Below are 24,422 nucleotides of genomic sequence, written 5' to 3'. Positions count from 1 at the left end.
GTGAAACTCATGAAATGAATGAAAAAGAGGCTGAACGAGATGTCAAAGACAGTGTGTCCTGGCATTCAGTCTATAAGGACAGCGTCTGGATCTTTATCGGTGAGTGACTGGTTAAAATCATGGTTGTGGGCCATGCAATGATTGTAAGGATGCACAGGTTGGATACGAGAGATGAGATTCTACTTCTGACTTTGCACGGTGATCCAAGGTCCTGGGAAAAGCAGAACAAGGACACAGGTTAGCGTAACACAAAGGGGAGTATACGTTATGTCTGGCTTGAAGAGACTGTTCCTGTTGGAGGCTTGATGGGGAACTGAGGTACGGGTGAGTGCTTTTATGGTGTCCTTGATTGGTTCTGTGATGCAGGGCAGGTGTGGCTGGTTAATAATCAGGTGACTGTGAGCGTTGGTGATTGGTGGAGACCGGGCTTGCCAGATCCCTGACACTACCCCCCCCCTCCAGGGTCAGTGCCAGCAGACCTAACTCAGGCGCCGTGGGGGTCTACCTCTGGGTCGCGGAGCGGTATTTCGGTATTCTGGAACAGGTTTTTTCTATATTCTGGGTATGAAAGTATGTGAGCAGGTTGGGGTCGAGGATATCTTGACGAGGTACCCAACATCTTTCCTCTGGTCCATAGTCCTCTACCAGATACTCCAGTCGCCCACCACGACGTCGGGAGTACAGTAGCTCTCATACAGTATAAATGGGTTCAGCGTCAATGGGTGGAAACGGGGGTTTGTCGTCAGGGACTGGGTCTGTGGAAGGAACAGAGACAGGAGCGTGATGGGGTTTTAGCAGGGAAATGTGAAAGCTGGGATGTATCCGATATTGAGCAGGTAGGCGTAGACGATACGTGACAGGGTTAATTTGTCGTTCAACGGGAAAAGGTCCAATGTACTTAGGGCTGAGCTTTCTGCAGGGTTGTCTCAAATGGATATCTTGGGTAGAAAGCCACACCAGTTGACCAGGTTGGTACATGGGGTTCGGCCTTCGGTGAGTATCAGTAAAGCATTGTTGACGATTCGCGGCTTGTTTGAAGATGCTGGTGGGCCTGGTCCCAAACCCTCTCACTGTTCTGGAACCAGGTATTAACAGCAAGGACTTCAGAGGGCTCACCTAACCAGGGGGTGGAATGTTTTGTTGAGCTTGTTCTCGGAGCATTTCATCTAAGTCCCACTGAATAGGATTTACAAACAGCTTGTTCTTTGATCCTGGGCGATCTGAAAGTGAAATCTGGTGAAGAATAAAGCCCACCTGGCTTGACGAGGATTGAGTCTCTTGGCTTCCTTCAGATATTGCAGGTTTTTTTGATCCGTTAGCACAAGAAACGGCTGTCGGGCCCCCTCCAGCCAGTGTCTCCACTCTTCTAACGCCAGTTTTATGGCTAGGAGTTCTCGGTTGCCCATGTCGTAATTTTTCTGCAGGGGACAGCTTCCTAGAGAAGAAGGCACAGGGCATAGGTTTAGTTGTGTTCTCTGGATATTGGGAGAGGATGGCGCCGACGCCAGTTGTGGAGGCGTCCACCTCAACTATAAACTTTCTCGGGACCTGGGTGTTGCAGCAGGGGGGCTGTGGTAAATGCATCCTTTAGTGTTTGGAAGGCTTGTTCAGCTTTGCGGGTCCATTGGAGAATTTTGGGTTTTCCCTTTAAGAGAGAGGTAAGGGGGCAGTAATCATACTGTACTGATTAATAAATCTGCGGTACAAGTTAGAGAAACCCAAAAATCTTTGTAGCTCCTTGATGGTCTTGGGTGTTGGCCATGATGTAATGGCTTGGGTCTTCCTATTATCCATCCTCGCCCCTTTCTTGTTGATTATGTAACCTAGGAACTCAATGGACTGTTGATGAAAGACACACTTCTCAGCTTTAACAAAGGGAGAATTATCTGAGACCTTGGAGTACTTTGGCAACATGATACTGGTGATCCTTTTCATTAGGTGAATAAATGAGGATGTCATCTATATACACAAGAGCAAACTGGTTCAGGTACTCATGGAGAACTTCGTCCATGAAGCTTTGGAAGATGGAGGGGGTGTTTACTAGACCATACAGCATCACCAAGTATTCGTAGTGTACAGCAGGGGTGATGAAAGCTGTTTTCCACTCATCTCCCTCTCTTATTCGGACCAGGTTGTATGCTCTCCGTTAGTCCAGTTTTGTAAAGATACGGGCGTCCCGGAGCGGTTCGAGGGAAGATGGGTTTAGTGGAAGAGGATTGCTGAACTTTACAGTTATTTTATTCAAGAATCTGTAATCAATGCATGGTCTCAACCCTCCATCCTTCTTCGGAACCAAGAAACTAGCCGCTGCTGGAGAAGTTGATGGTTGGATGTACCCTTGTCTTAGGGCTTCCTCCAAGTATTCTTTCATTGCCTCTTGCTCAGGGATGGATAGGGAATAAATTCGCCCCTTAGGGATTGTCTCTCCTGGAACCAGATTGATAGCGCAATCCCATGGGCGGTGTGGCGGAAGCTTGGAGGCTGCTAGGGGGTTGAAAACATCTGCAAAGGAGGCATAACAAGGTGGGACATTGACAGACTGGTTCTCCTTGGGACTTTCAATGGACATGTAATTTACTGGCATAGTGACAGGCTGATTATCAACATTTGACATGTGATGACTTACTTGGGCATTTTGACAGTTATAACCCCACTTAAGTATTTTTCCTGTCGTCCAATCTATAAAGACAGACAGAGTATCAGCTCGGGTGTTCTTTGATCCTGGGCGATCTGAAAGTGAAATCTGGTGAAGAATAAAGCCCACCTGGCTTGACGAGGATTGAGTCTCTTGGCTTCCTTCAGATATTGCAGGTTTTTATGATCCGTTAGCACAAGAAACGGCTGTCGGGCCCCCTCCAGCCAGTGTCTCCACTCTTCTAACGCCAGTTTATGGCTAGGAGTTCTCGGTTGCCCATGTCGTAATTTCTCTGCAGGGGACAGCTTCCTAGAGAAGAAGGCACAGGGCATAGATTTAGTTGTGTTCTCTGAATATTGGGAGAGGATGGCGTCGCCAGTTGTGGAGGCGTCCACCTCAACTATAAACTTTCTCGGGATCTGGGTGTTGCAGCAGGGGGGCTGTGGTAAATGCATCCTTTAGCGCTTGGAAGGCTTGTTCAGCTTTGCGGGTCCATTGGAGAATTTTGGGTTTTCCCTTTAAGAGAGAGGTAAGGGGGCAGTAATCATACTGTACTTATTAATAAATCTGCGGTACAAGTTAGCGAAACCCAAAAATCTTTGTAGCTCCTTAATGGTCTTGGGTGTTGGCCATGATGTAATGGCTTGGGTCTTCCTATTATCCATCCTCGCCCCTTCCTTGTTGATTATGTAACCTAGGAACTCAATGGACTGTTGATGAAAGACACACTTCTCAGCTTTAACAAAGGGAGAATTATCTGAGACCTTGGAGTACTTTGGCAACATGATACTGGTGATCCTTTTCATTAGGTGAATAAATGAGGATGTCATCTTTATACACAAGAGCACACTGGTTCAGGTACTCATGGAGAACTTCGTCCATGAAGCTTTGGAAGATGGAGGGGCGTTTACTAGACCATACAGCATCACCAAGTATTCGTAGTGTACAGCAGGGGTGATGAAAGCTGTTTTCCACTCATCTCCCTCTCTTATTCTGACCAGGTTGTATGCTCTCCGTTAGTCCAGTTTTGTAAAGATACGGGCATCCTGGAGCTGTTCGAGGGAAGATGGGTTTAGTGGAAGAGGATTGCTGAACTTTACAGTTATTTTATTCAAGTCTCTGTAATCAATGCATGGTCTCAACCCTCCATCCTTCGGAACCAAGAAACTAGCCGCTGCTGGAGAAGTTGATGGTCGGATGTACCCTTGTCTTAGGGCTTCCTCCACGTATTCTTTCATTGCCTCTTGCTCAGGGATGGATAGGGAATAAATTCGCCCTTAGGGATGGTCTCTCCTGGAACCAGATTGATAGCGCAATCCCATGGGCGATGTGGCGGAAGATTGGAGGCTGCTAGGGGGTTGAAAACATCTGCAAAGGAGGCATAACAAGGTGGGAAATTGACAGACTGGTTCTCCTTGGGACTTTCAATGGACGTGTAATTTACTGGCATAGTGACAGGCTGATTATCAACATTTGACATGGGATGACTTACTTGGGTGTTTTGACAGTTACAACCCCACTTAAGTATTTTTCCTGTCGTCCAATCTATAAAGAGCTGGTGCTGAATCAGCCAAGGATGGCCTAGTATTAGTTCTGCACAGCTATTGGGAAGTATGAGAATGATTGGTGCAATCTGAGATGTTACATACCCCTTATTGATCACTTGTGACTGCATAGATGGAGTAGGAAGTCGGAGTGCAGGATTTAGTCCTCATTGATATACAGTTAGTAGGGCCTTTTCATTCCATCCACTTGCTGCGGCCAAAGTGCGAAACTCAAGGGAATACTCGGAGACGGTCCTTTTGCCCTGTTGCAGATTTAAGAGCTGATCGCTGACCGAGGAATCCCCCCCCGGACGTCCGAACACTTCCTTGAAATGGCCGATGAAATTCTGTAAGGAGGAGGTGATTGTGGATTCTTGGAACCATAGTGCTTCGGCCCATCTCAGTGCTGGTCCAGACAATTACTGTATGATAAACAAGATCTTTGATCTTTCCGTAGCGTACTGGTGTGCGTGCTGCTCGAGTGCAAGTGAACATTGTAGCAGAAACCCACTGCAATCTTCCTACCTACCGGAGAAGGGCGCTGGTCGGGATATCGAGCTTGCCATACACACCAACATGGGAGTGGGACTAGCGGAAGCACTATCCTCCGGCTGCGCTGAATTCATCCTTGTTGTTGATTAGGTCAAGCCTACTGTCAGGATGGACTCAGGACACAGATTTAAGGTGAATTCAGAACTGTGTTTATTTAATAAAGGTTCAAGTGCTCAGTGTATATTCATTTCCTTAGTGCACGGTGAAGCTCCACTCTTTTAGTGCAGGCTGTATGGTATTCACATGCAACGGGGAATCACACAGGGGAGTTCATACGGAATATAGACGTCAAAGCCACAGTCATTGATCACTCACTAATGTTCTCTTCCTTCTTATAAGCCAAAGACAGTACCAGCTCAGGGTAATCACAGGAGACTACAGCGACCGTTGAATCACTTGAAGTTGCACGGTGATCCACGGTCCTGGGAACAGCAGAACAAGGACACAGGTTAGCGTAACACAAAGGTGAGTATACGTTACATCTGGCTTGCAGGAGCTTAGGAGACAACTTCAAAGAGACTGTTCCTGTTGGAGGCTTGACAGGGAACTGAGGTACGGATGAGTGTTTTTATGGTGTCCTTGATTGGTTCTGTGATGTGGGGCAGGTGTGGCTGGTTAATAATCAGGTGACTGTGAGCATTGGTGATTGGTGGAGACCGGGCTTGCCAGATCCCTGACAGATATAGCTAATTATTTAGACTACTTTAAAAAGAAAGTCCAGAATTACAAAAAGATATGATTTCATGCTAAATAAATCATCACAATCAATCAAGATAAACCTTCTGGTGTTGATGAACTGGATGTTAAGCTATTAAAGATGGTTGCTTATGTGAGTACTATGCCTATATGTTATATTATTAATTTAAGTTTAGAAAAACGTGTTTTTCCTGCTAACTGGAAAAACGGTAAAATTGTGCCTCTTCCTAAAAACAAAAGGGAACATTTCTCTGGGAAAAATGGCAGACCTATAAGTATCCTGCCAATTTTGAGTAAGATTACGGAGAAAATAGTCTATGATCAAATTAATTTGTATTTCTCTAAAAAATGGTGTAATGAAGTTCTTTAGTGGGAAGAAAGAAGCGACCAGGGTTGGCGTTGGAGACTCGGTTCGTTTATTCAAAGTAAGCACAAAAATAAAAAGAGCACATCCAGTGCATTCAAAAAAATGAAATAATCTATCAATCTCTCTGGGTTTCTCTCCAAGCAGAGCATTGACCAAGTCTCCATCTGTCTCCATCTGTCTCTTCCAGCATATATTCCAATCTTCCTTGTAATGGGTCTATCCAGGCGAATTACTGCAATCAGACACAGGTGTTCATCATTTTGCACTTAACCCATTTACTCACCGAGTTCGTCTCCAAATCTTCTCTCCCGCTGCAGACTTCGCTGAACTACACCCCATAGCCTCAAATGGGTTAAATTTACTTTATCAACATGCTTATAAGAAAGGGCACTCTACAACGACAGCCTTAGTTCAGATGACGGATGATTGGTTGAATGAAATTGACGATAGAAATTTAGTTGGTACTGTAATGTTAGATCTGAGTGCAGCATTTGATTAAATTGATTATGATCTATTATTGAAAAAATTAAGTTGTTGTGGATTTGAAAAGTGTGCAATCCAATGGATTTATAACTATCTTACTAATAGGAAGTTTAATGTACTGTTTAATAGGGATGGGCGTTTTCCGCAAATATCACATTCGAATATTTGAGCTCACAAAAAAAACGAATATTCGTTTATTTAAATTAAGTTTAATGAGACAGACGTTATTTTTCAGCAACATTTATTGTTTCCGTCATTTTTGAAAAAGCTTACACACAATAAGCTTGAACATTACACATCGTGTTTTGTAGCTGAAAACCTTTAACAATGCGTGCAAACAAACAAAAGTATAGATTAAAAGAAAAAAAAAGTGAACAAAGATAAAACGTAAAGCAGCCTGCAGCAATTAGGCTATTGTACAGAATGTAGCTTACACTTATTTTTGAAACTTTAAAAACTGTCAGCAAATCTTATTTGCTTTTTTTCTATTGTTTTACATGATCTTGTTAAGAAACATGGGCATGTAAACATGATTGGGGGAAAGTCGGCTCCTTAGTCTGTTAACAATAAGGCCGGCCGCGGAGAAAACGCGCTCTGACGGCACAGACGTTGGCGGGACTCACAAATAACGGTGTGCTAAGCGAATAAGTTTTGTGAAGCGCTCCGTGTTTTCATTTCACCACTGAATGGGATCCTCATCTGGTGGAATACATGGCTCCAGCAAGAACTGTCCCCACTCGTCTCGGCTGGACTCTCTGTAACTGGCTTAGCCTTTTCCGATGAGTGGGCATTGAATCCTCTTCATCGTTGGTGACGGCGGCTGCATCCGCACCACTCGCATCAAGGAAAATGTTCTGATAATGTTCAAACAGTTTTTTTTTTCTTACTTCTCTCATGCTTTCATCGAGAAACCTGAGATGTTTGTGCCGAGGGTCTAGGGCAGACGTGAGAAGAGGAGTTTTCACTGCATTCTCCAAGTTAGCGGTGTTTATTCGTTGCTTGAGAGATGCCGCAACAATGTTCTTGAATTCTGTCACTTTCTGTGATTCTCCACGGCATATTTGAAGTACTGTAGAAGACCACAGTTCTTATTCATTAATTAATTATTTTTTGCTTGCATACATCTTCAAATATGCTGTGGAGAATCACAGAAAGTGACCGTATTAGGTTTTATTGTGGACTTTTTTTTTTTATGGCAAGCAAAAATATAGCGAAATTCGAATATCATTTTTATTTATCGAATAATTAGAGCAGAACGAATATTCGAATGTTCGACTATCCGTGCACACCCCTACTGTTTAATAGTAGTTATTCTGAGACAAAGGTTCTGAATTTTGGGGTGCCTCAAGGGAGTTGCCTAGGATCACTGTTATTTTCTATTTTCATTAATGATTTGTCTTTTGTTTTGGGGTGTGCCACTATTGCCTTATATGCAGATGACTTGACTATTTTTGTGTCTGATTATGACTCTACCAGACTTAACAATGTATTAAACAATGAAGTAAAATTAATTGAAAATTGGAACATAGAAAATAAATTAATTATTAATGTTGCGAAGAGTAAATGTATGATGTTGGGATCTAATCATCTTTTAAAAGATTCCCCTGCTCTGAACTTGTCAGTTGGTGGTTTGATCATTGAAAAAGTGTCTAAGGCCAAATTGCTCGGTGTGATTGTGGACAGCAGGTTGACCTGCAACGCTCAGATAAAACTTATATTGGCAGGAGCATGGCTGTAGTTCGCCACTGCAGGAAATGCATACCAATTCGCATACGGAAAACTTTGGTGGAATCAGTAGTTTTGTGTCATCTGGACTATTGTTCCATCATTTGGGCTACAACTACAGAAAATAAGTTAAACAGATTACAGATTGCACAAAATAAAGCTTCTCGGCTTGTCCTAAAATGTTCTTTTAGAACAAGAATTGGGGACATGCACAATCAGTTAGCATGGCTTCATGTAAGAAACATAATTAATTATTATCTTATTCAATTCTTAAAAAATATAATTATTACAAAAGCACATTCAATTATTTATAACTTTCTACATTTCTTCAGTTATGTTCATACTCATTCCACTCGTCAATCAAGTGAAGGGCGTTTCTTGTTACCTGTCTGTCGAACAAATCAACTGCAAAGAACATTTTGTTTTAGAGCAATGGTGGCAAGGAATTCGCTCCCGTTGTTTTTGGTTTCAGAGAGTCACAATGTTAGTTTTTCCAAAAGACTGAGTGAGATTGAATTTATTTACTTTGGACTAATTGTAATTATGTAATTAATAATGACTACATAATGGGCTATGGCAATTGAAATTTGATTTTTACTATTATACTATGAGAGTGGTAATATTTCGTATTTGGAAGAGCTTATGTTGTTATTGTTATGTTCACTTTATATGTGTTATGCTGTGTTGTGTGTGTGTGTTAGTTATACGATTTAGAAGATGTTGTGTGCACTTCTGTATTTGTCCTCATTGTTGTAATAAACAAAACAAACTACAGCTAGTCCAAAATGCAGCAGCAAGAGTTCTTACTAAAACCAGGAAGTATGACCATATTAGCCTGGTCATGTCAACACGGCACTGGCTCCCTATCAAACATCGTATAGATACTAAATATTTATCGTATAGATAAAAGATATTGCTTATTACTTATAAAGCCCTGAATGGTTTAGCACCTCAGTATTTGAATGAGCTCCTTTTACATTATAATCCTCTACGTCCGCTACGTTCACAAAACTCAGGCAATTTGATAATACCTAGAATATCAAAATCTCTTTAACCTGGCTAACACATAACATACTAATATGCTTTTAATATCCAAATCCGTTAAAGGATTTTTAGGCTGCATTAATTAGGTAAACCGGAACTGGGAACACTTCCCATAACACCCGATGTACTTGCTACATCATTAGAAGAATGGCATCTACGCTAATATTAATCTGTTTCTTTCTTATTCCGAGGTCACCGTAGCCACCAGATCCAGTCTGTATCCAGATCAGAGGGTCACTGCAGTCACCCGGATCCAGTACGTATCCAGACCAGATGGTGGATCAGCACCTAGAAAGGACCTCTACATCCCTGAAAGACAGCGGAGACCAGGACAACTAGAGCCCCAGATACAGATCCCCTGTAAAGACCTTGTCTCAGAGGACCACCAGGACAAGACCACAGGAAACAGATGATTCTTATGCACAATCTGACTTGGCTGCAGCCTGGAATTGAACTGCTGGTTTTGTCTGGTCAGAGGAGAACTGGCCCCCCGACTGAGCCTGGTTTCTCCCAAGGTTTTTTTCTCCATTCTGTCACAGATGGAGTTTCGGTTCCTTGCCGTTGTCGCCTCTGGCTTGCTTAGTTGGGGTCACTTCATCTACAGCGATATCGTTGACTTGATTACAAATAAATGCACAGACACTATTTAAACTGAACAGAGATGACATCACTGAATTTAATCATGAACTGCCTTTAACTGTCATTTTGCATGATTGACACACTGTTTCCTAATGAATGTTGTTCAGTTGCTTTGACGCAATGTATTTTGTTTAAAGCGCTATATAAATAATGGTGACTTGACTTGACTTGACTTGTACATCTTTGATGTTAATATTTTGGTAAAAATTTTTAAGACCCAAGGAAGAATAGCTACTGCTTAATGGAGTAGCTAATGGGGATCTAAATAATAAACAATAATAAATAAACAAGTTGACGGTCTAACTAAAAAATATTCGGCAATGGGCTTCAGAAGAAAATCAGAAGATCAGGCCCTTTTTTTCGGAACATGCTGCACAACTCCTTGCACAAGATTAATTTTTAAAGAGCCGAAAAGAATACACGTCACACCTCTGTTTATCAGTTTGCGATGGCTACTAATAGCTGCTCGCATAAAATTCAAGGCACTGATGTTAGCATACAAAACCACCACTTGCTCCGCACCCATTTACCTTAATTGATTACTTCAGACTTATGTGCCCTCTAGAAGCTTGCGTTCTGCAAGTGAACGTCGCTTAATTGTGCCATCCCAAAGAAGCACAAAGTCACTTTTACGGACTTTTAAATTAAATGATCCCTCCTGGTGGAATGACCTGCCCAACTCATGACTTGTTATAGAACTTATATATCATTGCTGTTTTTGTTGTTTTTGATTGCTTCCATTGTCCTCATTTGTAAGTCACTTTGGATAAAAGCTTCTGCTAAATGACTAAATGCTTCATATACACTAAAATGCTCTTTGTATTGGCCAGGGGTCTACAGTTTTGCTCCTGGAAGCTACCATCGTGCAGATTTAATCTCCAACCCTAATCAAACACACCAAAACCAGCCATACAAAGTCTTCAGAGTTAGTTGAAAATAACTGACGGGTGTGATGGAACTGAAGTCTGCGGGAAAGTAGCTCTCCAGGAGCAGGTTTGGAGATACTGCCAGATGGTGGCGGCATTCACCTGTTTCACACTAAAAGTGTGCTTCTGTACAAAATAGCATGATCTCAGCCTTTCTCTGAAGCCCTCTAGCACACAGTACAATGATGCTGATTTGTCCTCGTCAAGGTTCAGTGATGTAAATTCATTGTTTTCATCTCACAGATATTTGCCAGATTAAAGAGTACTGTTTTAAAAATGTGAAATTTTTTAGTGAATTATGTATTTATATAACAGTTTTTTTATTATTATTTAATGCCATTCCAGTCAGCACTGTATGTAAATATGTTGTTATCTGCAGGTGGAATTCCATATGAGCTGACAGGAGATGACATCATCTGTGTTTTCTCTCAGTAAGTCATAATTCCTCACACCCATATTTTTCCCTACATTTCAAAGACGTCTTCGCTTGTTGCTAAAGAAGTCAGTACTTCAGTTTTTTTTCCTCCTAGCGAAGCTTAATTCTCCTCTGTGCATGTCAGGTATGGAAAGATTGCCAACGTCAGTTACAAAGATAAAAACACTGGCAAATCCAAAGGATTCTGCTTCCTGTGCTATGAAGATCAAAGGAGCACCATTCTGGCTGTGGATAACTTTAATGGAATAAAGGTGAAAGGCTTATTCCAGTTGCTTGTTCAGTTGTGTGTTTACTAATGGAATATATTTTAGTTGTTGAAAGAATCGCATTTAACATTGTTATATACAGTTGCAATCAAAATTATTCAACCCCTCTTGACCTGCAAGACATTTTGCTGCGGACAACAACATTTTATGAAATCAATTTAACAAAGGCATCAGTAAAGTATTAGAGAAAGTTTGTTTGTACACTTTTGAGTGATTCTGAGAATGGAGCATTGATGAATCATGATAAAATTCAAATTGGCTCTAAACATTCATGTTCAAAATTATTCTTCAAAATATACTTTGTGCAGAATCTTTTATTCTTTAAAATCACCAAAATAATCAATAAATGCTGTCTTTAAGTGTTTAGAAGCTTTTGTCCCCTCTCTACTACAGTCTTGGCCCATTCCTCGCCTGAAAAAGCCTGATAATCTTTGGTTTTCACATTGCCACTGCTGTCTTCAAATTCAACCAGATATTTGCAATGAGAATTAAGCCTGGAGACTGAACAGGTCACTCAAGAACATTCTATGACTGATCCCTGAACTAAGCAGTGGTAGATTTGGATGTGTACTTTGTGATGACTATCCTGCAGGAAAGTCCATTGATCATCAGCTTCAGTCTTTGCACCAAAGGCATCACAATTCTTGTCAAAATGGCCTGATACTTCAAAGAATTACTGATATCCTTCATACAGTCATGATTTCCACTACCTTCTACAGTAAAGAAACCCCATAAAGGCAGACGTACACGGTGCGATTTTTGCTGTCGTATGAGTTCGCATGCGATTTTTTTCAATCGTGTGGAAATCGCGTATGCTCGTATGGTCGCGGCTCGTATCATTTGCGATGAATTACGAGCCGAGCAGAATCAAGTCAAGTCACCTTTATTTATATAGCGCTTTAAACAAAATACATTGCGTCAAAGCAACTGAACAACATTCATTAGAAAACAGTATGTGAATAATACAAAATGATAGTTAAAGGCAGTTCATCATTGAATTCAGTGATGTCATCTCTGTTCAGTTAAATAGTGTCTGTGAATTTATTTGCAATCAAGTCAACGATATCGCTGTAGATGAAGTGACCCCAACTAAGCAAGCCAGAGGCGACAGCGGCAAGGAACCGAAACTCCATCGGTGACAGAATGGAGAAAAAAACCTTGGGAGAAACCAGGCTCAGTTGGGGGGCCAGTTCTCCTCTGACCAGACGAAAGCAGTAGTTGAATTCCAGGCTGCAGCAAAGTCAGATTGTGCAGAAGAATCATCTGTTTCCTATGGTCTTGTCCTGGTGGTCCTCTGAGACAAGGTCTTTACAGGGGATCTGTATCTGGGGCTCTAGTTGTCCTGGTCTCCGCTGTCTTTCAGGGCAATAGAGGTCCTTTCTAGGTGCTGATCCACCATCTGGTCTGGATACGTACTGGATCCGGGTGACTGCAGTGACCCTCTGATCTGGATACAGACTGGATCTGGTGGCTACGGTGACCTCGGAATAAGAGAGAAACAGACAAATATTAGCGTAGATGCCATTCTTCTAATGATGTAGCAAGTACATAGGGTGTTATGGGAAGTGTTTCCGGTTCCGGTTTACCTAATTAATGCAGCCTAAAAATCCTTTAACGGATTTGGATATTAAAAGCATATTAGTATGTTATGTGTAAGCCAGGTTAAAGAGATGGGTCTTTAATCTAGATTTAAACTGCAAGAGTGTGTCTGCCTCCCGAACAATGTTAGGTAGGTTATTCCAGAGTTTAGGCGCCAAATAGGAAAAGGATCTGCTGCCCGCAGTTGATTTTGATATTCTAGGTATTATCAAATTGCCTGAGTTTTGAGAACGTAGCGGACGTAGAGGATTATAATGTAAAAGGAGCTCATTCAAATACTGAGGTGCTAAACCATTCAGGGTTTTATAAGTAATAAGCAATATTTTAAAATCTATATGATGTTTGATAGGGAGCCAGTGCAGTGTTGACAGTGAATTTGTGACGTGTGCGGTTGAACAAGCCGATTTGTTGATTTATTTGAAGTTGACCAATCACGAACTAGGAAAACCACAGAAGAAGAAAGGCGATGACGGCAATGCCACGGCGATTGTGGACTATTGACCAGGAGGATGAACTCGCTGAAGTCTGACATGAACAGCGAGCGCTCTATGATGTTTCTAGCAACGTGTTCCAATGCCTTTTTAGTTCTCTCTCTCTCTCTCTCTCACACACACACATGTAGTTTACAGGGACTCTCCATAGACGTAACGTATTCTATACTGTATATCCCCATACACTACCTCTATCCATCACGGAAAATGCATGTTTAAAATTTCTATCAAACACCGTATAGTATTTTTTAAAGCCATTTGGTTTACGAGGGCACAGGAATTGTCCTCACAAACCATGTTTACATTGTAATACCTATTTCAGATATTTATAAACCATATACAAGAACACACACACACACAGGGTGACCAAACGTCCCGGTTTCCTATCGCTGAAAAAAAACCTGTAAGTTACGTGTAGGAAACAGTCATGGCTCGTATCAATATTTTACATGCAGTTATGAGAGAGGGAGAGCAGTTATATTAGGCGCGTTCGACTTGAAGCAGCGCTGCACAGAATGATCTACGGTGGCCGAGAAGGGTCTCAACACATACAAACGCCACAACAACTACATATTCAGAAAACACCTCCAAATTCAGAAAACACATACAAACGCCACAACAACTACATATTCAGAAAACACATACAATTTCAGAAAACACATACAAACGCCACAACAACTACATATTCAGAAAACACATACAAATTCAGAAAACACATACAAACGCCACTACAACTACATATTCAGAAAACAACTTCGTCGATTTCACATCATGTACTGTACGCTGCAAATATTCACAGCACGAGCAAATAGGGAAACAAACTGCAAACTGCAAAGACACAACAGAAATGGTATTATGGGGGGCCATAATCAGTGACGGACCCGCATCCATCCGGTTGTCTTCGAGCTATCTGAATGTGCGCTTTTGTTGTTTATGGCTACAAGAGGTAAGTGTTTCTCTTTTATTATGACAGACTTGTCGATGTGCTCTGATACCGTGTTTTCAATATATTATCCCCATAACGTATTAGTCCACTGCCAACGTTGTTAGCTGGAAACTAGCTGGCTAGCTCGCTTCTGGTCACTAAAGAGATGCATTACTGACGTTTGTACATTGATGTCCTGATATATGAACTATTTATTTTTCAGATTGAAATGTTCTGTCCGTTTTGTGCTGTGCAACTGGGGGACGCTCCCAAGTTTTGCCCGTCGTGTGGTCTGAACGTGGGGTTCCTTACGGAGCTTCCATCCACGTCATCAACCGTAGGCCATGGGCCTACAGGAAACATCCCCTTGTTGTGCTCCTATTCCACTGTGCTGCATTGAATTGTCCCGTGGTTTTAGCTGTCAGAAAGGCGACAATTTATCAACCAATCTCAAATCATAGCTATAATGAATCAGTGTGTGTGTGTGTGTGTGTGTGTGTTTGTGAATGAGACAAGTATCCAAGGAAGAGCAGCTCAATTCATGAGGTTCAGGGAAGTTAAAGAGGCTGAGAGGAGGACCTTTTCAAAGGCTAAAAAGAAACAAAACATTACGGTCAAGGTAAGCAAATATGGAGGTTTAAGGTCACAATGTGACTATTACACACAGTCTTAAACATGTTTTTTTCTTCTTTTTTTATCTTATTTCTGTAGATTTCGATTGGCATAATGACCAGAACAAAATATGGGTTAAAACCTATAAGAGGGAAAACCTTGCCATTAAATGTTGAACCCCTGTGGTCATCAAAACAAATTTTGCCAGCTGCTATAAAAAAACAGCAAGATTTTAATCAAGACACAATGTACGATGGAGAATATGTCCTGGTCTATCCTGAAGGCTCTCAGGTACAAAATATACCAGGCACAGACAGACCCTTTGTCCTTTGGAAAGGCTTACCAGAGGATCGTACTGTACATCTGCCCCCTTCAGGATTTGAGTAAGTATTGAAGTACATGTATGTAAAATAATAATAATTATTGCTAATGGTTGGTTATTGAGTGAGTCCTTAATTTAATTCGAGCTGGTTGAAAAATTGCCATATATTTTGCATATACCTAGCCTAATAATGATGAATCATTTTCTCATTTCCAAGGTCATGGAGATGACTCATCTTCAGAATCCGATGATGAAGCATTTGCTAGGCTTCCAATGAAAATGTAAGTTTCTTTCGTTATTTTGAGACCTGTGCTAGCGATTTTTGAATATCCACATATTTCACAGCATTCTTTTTTTTTATTATTGCTATAAAGGAATAGATCGAGCATGTTGTGCTCTTTAAATCATATTAACAATTACTTATATTATGATTTAAATTAAATGATTCAAATTATTTTTTTGTTTTAGTTTACCAAAACAATGTCCACCAACAATGTCCAGGCCATCTGATGGGCAAGTATGTATTATTCTGTAATGTTATTAAGTTTATGTTAATGATGTGGTGATGTAATTATTGTTCATTTGTTTGGTGTTATCTCTACCTTCATCAACAGGCCAACAGAGCAGGAGCAGAACCCAAAAACACCACATCATGTGACTTCTACAAGTAAGTCACAATGGATTAAAATTGTTCTTCATTGCAGTAATACTTTTGGCTCTGGGTTTAGCATGAAATATCGACTGCTGAATGTAATGTATTACAGTACCAAGTATAACACCTTTTTTACTGTAAGTTCACAACCATCTTGTTTTAGTATTTCATTGTTCCTTTAATCCACAGCACATATACCAAGATCTATGCACCAGTTGTCATTGACAGCAGTTGCTCTGATGTTGAGGACGTAGAGAATTTTCAGGAGGAAGACAGGTACTTTGATAGAAATAATGCTGTCAACCTTTTTTCTTTCCCTCTAATGACATATTAAATAGTTCAAGCTACATTGGGCATTTATTTACCTGGTTTCTGTTGCCATACAATTATTAAAAGTAAATATTTAAATTGTATATATTTTTTTACTTACCCCTTAACAGAAAAAAAATCTGGCAGAAATGATTGAAAGCTTCATGCTTATGCCCATCACATTTCATCAAACTCATATGGTGTTCTCACTGTAATGGGCCCATAAAAGATTTATATTTTAATTATCCGCATAAAAGGCAGTGTTAATGTTTCTCTTTCTTGTGTTGCAGAGACAGATATATTGGACTGACGGCTGCAGACATTCTGTCAAATCTGTCATTCAACATAAACACAAAAAGCTGTAGCAGGTTAAATATAAACCGTGCTAATGTCTGGGATGGTGCTCTGAGGGGATTCAAACATTCCTCATTTGACCCCACCTGTAGCCTTTTGGTCAAATTCACTGATGACATCAGGCAAACAGAGGAGGCTGTGGACACAGGAGGGCCTACGCGGGAATTTCTGACACTCTTGATGGATGCCATTAAAACCAGTAGATTTTTTGAAGGCAAAGATGATGGCAAATACCTGTCATTTGATAGCAAAGGTAATTCGCTTTTTGTCACATTTTGACAGTATTATAAATCAATTTGAACTAACTGTGGAACATTGCCAATGTTAGCTGCAGAAAGTGGTGAGTATTTCCATGTTGGAAGAATGGTTGCGGTCTCCATTGTACATGGTGGTCAAGGGCCTCGATGCTTTTCCCCAAGCTTCTACCAGTACCTGGTTGGTAAAGTGAAGACCATTGAGGCCCCAATTGAGGATATACCTGATACTGAAGTCAGGAATGTTCTCCTTGAGGTAATTATGTGTTTCTAAGCATATTCAAGAAAAAATATTTTTATATATTTTGATGAACAATCAACAATATGGACACCCCAGTAGCTTGAAAAGCCAGTGTGATACTGGAATAAAGCCAGTGACTTCCATGTTTGTCACTAATATGTACAGTCTAAATTCCAAACAAGACAGACTCCTGTCAAAGAGAAATTTAAAATATTCTATAGTCTCATCCTTTGTGACATGTATAATGTAATTTTGTCTATTCATTGTTTTTATTTTACTCTAGATTAAGAATGCTAGAACATTGGAGGAACTCGTGGAACTCGCAGATAAGCACTCCAGCATGCTTCAGACAGCAGGATGCTATAAATGCCTGAGGACACTGGGGGATAAGGAAAAAGTTGTGGATGGTTACATCCAGTGGTACTTTACCTACCGCAACCATGTTTCCTTCCAGAGGTAGGTCACTCTGACTACTTTGTAAGAATTCAAAAGAGAATTTGAATGAAACTTAAATGAGTGTCTAACAAATGGTTAAGTCAAAAGTGAGTCCTACTGGCAATAGGATTAATAACCCAACCCGGTTATAGGTTCAAGGATGGCCTGGCTACCCTCAACTTTTTCAATGCTCTGGAACAGCATCCCTCCATTTTCCTGCCCTACATGTGTTACAGTGTGGAAGACCTGACAGCCGAGAGTGTAGAGTCACTGTTCCGTCCACAATTGAGCCCAACTGGTAGCTCAAATCACCATGAGGAGGAGAAAGTGCTTGGCTACTGGCTGGACTAATTAATTGCTGTAAAAGGTATAATTTTCTTTATGTTGTTTAAAGTGAAGTCCACAAATGGATGATAAATCTTAATGTGTTTCATTACTCCCAACCCCCACAGAGGACGGGTCAGGGATGTCTCTGGAGGACATTCTAATGTTTGCAACAGGCCTGAAAGAAATCCCAGCAGCAAAATTAATACCACAGCCTCAACTCACATTCCAGAAACACTCAAGGTTTCCTGAGGCTAATGTCTGCGCTAACACAATAAAACTCCCGATCTTACCCTCATATGAAATCTATGAGGAAGCCATGAATTATGGAATCAAGAACGCCCCTGGATTTGGGCTCCATTGAGGTGTCAATCAGAAATTAACATTCGTGGGAAATTTGCATTACTGTTGTTACTGTTTGCATTGCACTTTACTGTTTGTACTGCTACATTGTTTACAGAAATCCAATGATTTTTTTATAAGAAAAAAAGTTGCAAGTATCTCTATTTGGAAACTTTTTGTGGCAGATTTGCATTGCTCTTACTGTTCGCACTTTACTGTTTGTCAGTACTGTCACAGTTTAAAGAAATAAAATAATTTTTATAAGAAAATGTAAGTTTGTCTATTCTGAAACATTTTGCAAGGGCCGTCAGAATGAAGTTAATTTGTTGTTGCATAAATTGGTCATGAAATGTTACCGATCTAACATGAAAGTCACCTTCAGCTTCAGCATCAGTCAGTCAGTCAGTCCTCTCTCTGTCTCTCTCTCTCAAAGACCAGCCATTTCCTTCAGTCTAATGTAGTTGTCAACAGCAGCTGGCCAGTTGATGGGTGGAGCGAGCTGGCTCTGTCTCTCCAAGTTGGCAAAATTTGCTTGGAGGTTAGCATCTCCACACAAACTGTTAGTGGGTGGCAGAAGGTCTTTGAACTCCTGTAACACTTGGGGATCCACTGGGAATCCACAATCCCTTCCACCAAACCTAAGGCCGCACAAAAAACACAACAGTGAACTCATTATGAATCGTATTTAAATCTCAAATTGAAAACAACCAAACATTTATTGAAAATGACAATACAGGTGCTACATACAAACCTGTGAGGCAGGTGGTACGTGGTCTCCGGTTTTTTCCAGATGGACAGAGAGACTGACGGACAGGCCTGATTGTATGGTTATTCCAAAGCTCTCGGTGCTCATCAAGCTCTTTCTGAAAGATGCCCAGGAACACATACCATACAAGGCACTTGTGTTCATGGGTGCCGTTGAAGTAGTGTCTCTCTCTAAGGTCACTGAATAAATCCATCCAGAACTGTGTCCTAATAATGGAGTTAAAGTATACACAGTGATTTCAGTTTTGTATAAATGTTTCTAACACAAATACTTTAAAAATTATGTGACTGTCTTGGAAAACAACATTCTGCACTGCATTCACCAGCAGAATGTTGGACTGTCAACACTTGTTTCTCGTTATTACAATTTGAAACAACCACCCACACTAATCCTTTTACTTGTCATAACTATTGCACAATCGACAGTACACAGCCTAATCCATGAATGACGCTCATATAAATAAGCCTACATTTTCAAAGTCAGCATTGTATGGTGCCAACCCAGCATAATATTACGAAAAGATTACAGAAATATCAAACAGTATTGAAAAATATGTATGTGTGTGTATATGTGTGTAAGTCTTCTGTTTCACACCCTCTATAACATCTAAAAACATACCTCTGTTTCCTGAAAAAGGACCACCAGCTTTCAATCCTTTGATTGGCAGTTGAAGTGCCATACATGTGGCTGAGAGAACCCGCAAATTCATCAGTGTGGTCCTCTCTTAAAGAACAGTGGATGGCATCCATGTCTCCGTTTTCTGTCCCACAGTCTGTCCGAAGACGAGCCGGAAGGCCACAGCTCGAAACACACTGCTGGTAATGGTGAGCAATTACTGCAGGGTCGTTGTTGGTGCTACCACTACTGAGCCACATAACCCGCCTTGAATACCCATCGATGCAGCCACTGATGGCAATCCCAAAGGGCTTGAGCTTGTCATAGTCATCCACGTGCCACACCTGATTGGGTCCTGCGGCGCAACAGGATCGCCTAACAAATCTGCGCCTATAACGGAGAGATACTCCTGTTGGATTTAATAATCTGAGGGCTTGCATGACCAGCTAACAACGTTGGCAGTGGACTAATACGTTATGGGGATAATATGTTGAATACACGGTATCAGAGCACATCGACAAGTCTGTCATAATAAAAGAGAAACACTTACCTCTTGTAGCCATAAACAACAAAAGCGCACATTCAGATAGCGCAAAGACAACCGGATGCATGCGGGTCCGTCACTGATTATGGCCCCCCTGGAAACATTTGCGTTGTGTCTTTGCAGTTTGCAGTTCGTTTCCTTATTTGCTCGTGCTGTGAATATTTGCAGCGTACGTGATGTGAAATCGACGAACTTGTTTTCTGAATATGTAGTTGTTGTGACGTTTGTATGTGTTTTCTGAATTTGGAGGTGTTTTCTGAATATGTAGTTGTTGTGGCCTTTGTATGTGTTTTCTGAATTTGGAGGAGTTTTCTGAATATGTAGTTGTTGTGGCGGCGTTTGCATGTGTTTTCTGAATTTGGAGGTGTTTTCTGAATATGTAGTTGTTGTGGCGTTTGTATGTGTTGTGACCATAGACTGTATAAAAACATGGACGTAGTGTCCGTGACGTCACCCGTAGACTCCTGAAGTGTGTTTTTGAAGCCTAAAGTGTGTAGAGCGGGCCGTCGCCATCTTGGCAGCGCGTCACTGCGCGACTCTCCCGGACAATCAAAAATGGGCAAAAAGGCGGGAGCTAGTTGCTGAAGCCACACCCACCTAGCACGACGGCAGTGTCAGCAGCGGCAATCCACCTGTCACTCAAGTGGCTACGCCCTTAATTATGCAGAACTTTAAGTCTTAATATAGTTTAAACGGATGAGTTAAAAAAAAATTCAGCCCCCTCACAGTTGTCATGAAGGGTAAAATTAGCTATTTAGACCAAAATCATTTTTTGAACCAGGCTGTAAACATGTTTTTTCCTGCTGTAAAGTTGGGCATTTTAACATTGGGAGTGTATGGGACTGACTCCCTTTTGCAGCCAGCCTCAAGCGGCCAGTCGATGAATTGCAGTTTTAGTCACTTCCTTATTGCCCTCACGAGAGAGAGCGGGAGGTTGACGCTAGGTTGTGACCCTTCTCGGCCACCGTAATGATCTCCTGTATGACATCAAAGTACCGCGAGAGCGATTCGAATGCATTGGATATGTGTGCTCTATTATCGCTCTCGCGGTACTTTAACGTCATACAGTGATCCTTCTGTGCGTGCAGCGGTGCTTTAAGTCGAACGCGTCTATCAATTTCGTGCGATTGCTTCTGGAATTCACGGGTTGTAAAATCGCGTCGTATATCATCTCGTCCGTACGATTTTCAGATAAACTCACTCGTGCCGTGTGCGTGGACATACGATCTTCCGACCATCCGAATTCGCACCGTGTACGCCCGCCTTAACAGGACTGATCCACTTCCAAGTTTGATGATAGAGATGGTGTTCTTCTGCTTATGAGCTTTGCCTTTTTTGCAGCAGACATACCGCTGATCCATGGGTCCAAAAAGTTCCAGTTTGGTCACATCATTCCATAAAACATTCCTCCAGAGCTCCACAGGTCTACAAAAATGAATTTTATCAAGTTTAAGTTGACCTTTTGTTCTTCTTGATCAAGAGTAGTATTCTGCAAGATGTCTCAACATGTAGACCATACTTGTCTAGTGTTCTTCTTACACACTGCATTGAAATGGTTTTACTCCTTTCATCGGGTCATCTTGCAAGTCTTTGGCTTTACATTGCAGGTTTTTCTAGGAACTGTCAATGTCTTGGAAATCTTCTTATAGCATTAGCCTTTCTAAAGTAATACAATATTTATTTTCTTCAGCTTTTTTGAGATCTCTGTTTACATTTTTGCATGGGCACATGCATGGGCTAACTGTATGTGAAACAGCTCAAGCTAATTCTGTTTTAATAGAATTTCTAAAGGCTTAATTGTGTTTTGAGACTGTTTTATTCCCCACCATGCAAATAAGTGATTTAAAAACAGCAATGTTGAATAGGGGTTGAATAATTATGACATGGCAGTATTATTAAAAAACTTATAACTAAAAAAATATTACATTATATATTGACAATATCACTTTTTATCCTGGATCTTCAGAAAAGCTTGTATTTTTAAAGTACTGCAGTCTCTGAGAGGTAATTTTAATTGCAACTGTATATATTAATGTCGATAAAGATGATGAGCTCTGGACATTTTTAATATATGGATTAATCTAAGCAGAATTAGCCAAATAAGTCTGCATGTTGTTACACTGTTTCATTTGAAAAAAAAAAAAAACTACCTTCAAATACACCGAAAGACCTTCACAACAACTCAAAATAAAAGTCTGGTTTAACTTAAAGAAATTATGTCAGAGAGATATTACTATTGTATGATAAAATATAATAATAGTAATCATATTATTTTTAAGGAATATCATACAACTAAGGTATTTTCCATTAATTTATACATTTATGATGTGAAAATGCAACGATTTGTTGTAAATTAATTTCATTTGATTACATTTTAAAAGAATGATCAAACTGTTAACATTTTATTCATTTCATTAGACAAATTTTGTATAACAAATTTGTACTGAATCATAAAACAATCTAGAAAAAAAATAAAATGGTAAATATCAATATTGTATGATATGGAAAAAAAAAATACTGGCCATACCACCCACCCTGTGTCAAGTCAAGTCACCTTTATTTATATAGCGCTTTAAACAAAATACATTGCATCAAAGCAGCTGAACAACATTCATTAGCAAAACAGTGTGTCAATAATGCAAAATGACAGTTAAAGGCAGTACATCATTGAATTCAGTGATGTCATCTCTGTTCAGTTTAAATAGTGTCTGTGCATTTATTTGCAATCAAGTCAACGATATCGCTGTAGATGAAGTGACCCCAACTAAGCAAGCCAGAGGCGACAGCGGCAAGGAACCGAAACTCCATCTGGTGGCTACGGTGACCTCGGAATAAGAGAGAAACAGACTAATATTAGCGTAGATGCCATTCTTCTAATGATGTAGCAAGTACATCGGGTGTTATGGGAAATGTTCCCGGTTCCGGTTTACCTAATTAATGCAGCCTAAAAATCCTTTAACGGATTTGGATATTAAAAGCATATTAGTATGTTATGTGTAAACCAGGTTAAAGAGATGGATCTTTAATCTAAATTTAAACTGCAAGAGTGTGTCTGCCTCCCGAACAATGTTATGTAGGTTATTCCAGAGTTTAGGCACCAAATAGGAAAAGGATCTGCCGCCCGCAGTTGATTTTGATATTCTAGGTATTATCAAATTGCCTGAGTTTTGAGAACCTAGCGGATGTAGAGCATTATAATGTAAAAGAAGCTCATTCAAATACTGAGGTGCTAAACCATTCAGGGCTTTATAAGTAATAAGCAGTATTTTAAAATCTATACGATGTTTGATAGGGAGCCAGTGCAGTGTTGACAGGACCGGGCTAATATGGTCATACTTCCTGGTTCTAGTAAGAACTCTTGCTGCTGCATTTTGGACTAGCTGTAGTTTGTTTACTAAGCGTGCAGAACAACCACCCAATAAAGCATTACAATAATCTAACCTTGAGGTCATAAATACATGGATTAACATTCCTGCATTGAGAGCATAGGCCGTAATTTAGATATATTTTTGAGATGGAAAAATGCAGTTTTACAAATGCTAGAAACGGGGCTTTCTAAGCAGGGCTCTGAACCGGTTCAAGGAATGAAAATGAAAACCTGGAAACGTTCATGAATTCCAGAAGTAGCCTACTGCATGCAAATGTCATGCTGAAGCGAGCGAGTGAAATGTCCGTTCAGCTGTGAGGTCAGTATTAATGGCAATGCACCGCCCTTAGAGTTTATCTGAAGATATGTGAGATGAATTCAACAGATCACACACCTGCAGCACTTCTGTGAATGGAGAAAACTGAAAAACGAACTCATATAGGCTTACATAAAAACGAATATAGGCATATAGGCTACACTAAATATATTTCACTTAAATCATATTGACAGATTAACAAAACGAAAGAAAAAGTGTGCTAAATTTCGGTTCATTGTGACACGTTCCAGAGTTTTCGGAAACACGAAACTGCAGAGAGAAGTTTTCTTTATTTTGCAAAAGCTTTACAGTTTTAATTATTTTGTAAAAGCTGAAGTTTTGAACACCCTGATGTCTTGCTTAAACCAATCAGCTTTGGTATGACCATCGTGCTGACACAACATCGTTTTGCTTTATTAAAGCCTGTACATTAACGAAATAAAACAGAGTTAAAGAAACAAATAAAAAGTTAGACTGCTCCGTTGTACCAACATGTTGCGTTCAGAGTGACCGCGCCTCACTGTGCTGATAAAGCCGATTTGAAGGATGATGTTTTATGTAGATAAAAGTACAAATAATAAATAATATTTTAGCATCCAGATACGTCTGGAACATGGAAACATCTGGATTCGTGCGGATGA

The 24,422-nt window shown here is 40.5% G+C and overlaps 2 protein-coding genes across 2 annotated transcripts; one reads left to right on the top strand and one right to left on the bottom strand.

Moving 5' to 3' along the window:
- Nucleotides 1-14,681: 14,681 nt before the first annotated feature.
- On the top strand, nt 14,682-18,319 carry LOC132130723 (G2/M phase-specific E3 ubiquitin-protein ligase-like). The gene is made up of 11 exons (XM_059542517.1): nt 14,682-14,947; nt 15,040-15,323; nt 15,480-15,543; nt 15,731-15,779; nt 15,877-15,929; nt 16,104-16,190; nt 16,514-16,830; nt 16,906-17,087; nt 17,356-17,528; nt 17,660-17,874; nt 17,960-18,319. Exons 2-10 carry the CDS (start codon nt 15,194-15,196, stop codon nt 17,856-17,858), a joined length of 1,254 nt encoding a protein of 417 aa, XP_059398500.1. The 5' UTR covers nt 14,682-14,947; nt 15,040-15,193; the 3' UTR covers nt 17,859-17,874; nt 17,960-18,319.
- Nucleotides 18,320-18,590: 271 nt separating this feature from the next.
- LOC132130346 (uncharacterized) lies at nt 18,591-19,986 on the bottom strand. The gene is made up of 3 exons (XM_059542034.1): nt 19,558-19,986; nt 18,925-19,145; nt 18,591-18,811 (listed from the first exon to the last, which is right to left on the bottom strand). The coding sequence occupies exons 1-3, from the start codon at nt 19,812-19,814 to the stop codon at nt 18,621-18,623; spliced, it is 669 nt and encodes a 222-aa protein (XP_059398017.1). The 5' UTR covers nt 19,815-19,986; the 3' UTR covers nt 18,591-18,620.
- Between the last annotated feature and the right edge of the window lie 4,436 nt (nt 19,987-24,422).

Source organism: Carassius carassius, chromosome 47, assembly GCF_963082965.1.
Source record: "Carassius carassius chromosome 47, fCarCar2.1, whole genome shotgun sequence".
NCBI classification, from domain to species: domain Eukaryota; kingdom Metazoa; phylum Chordata; class Actinopteri; order Cypriniformes; family Cyprinidae; genus Carassius; species Carassius carassius.
This window is presented reverse-complemented; position numbering and strand designations above follow the sequence as displayed.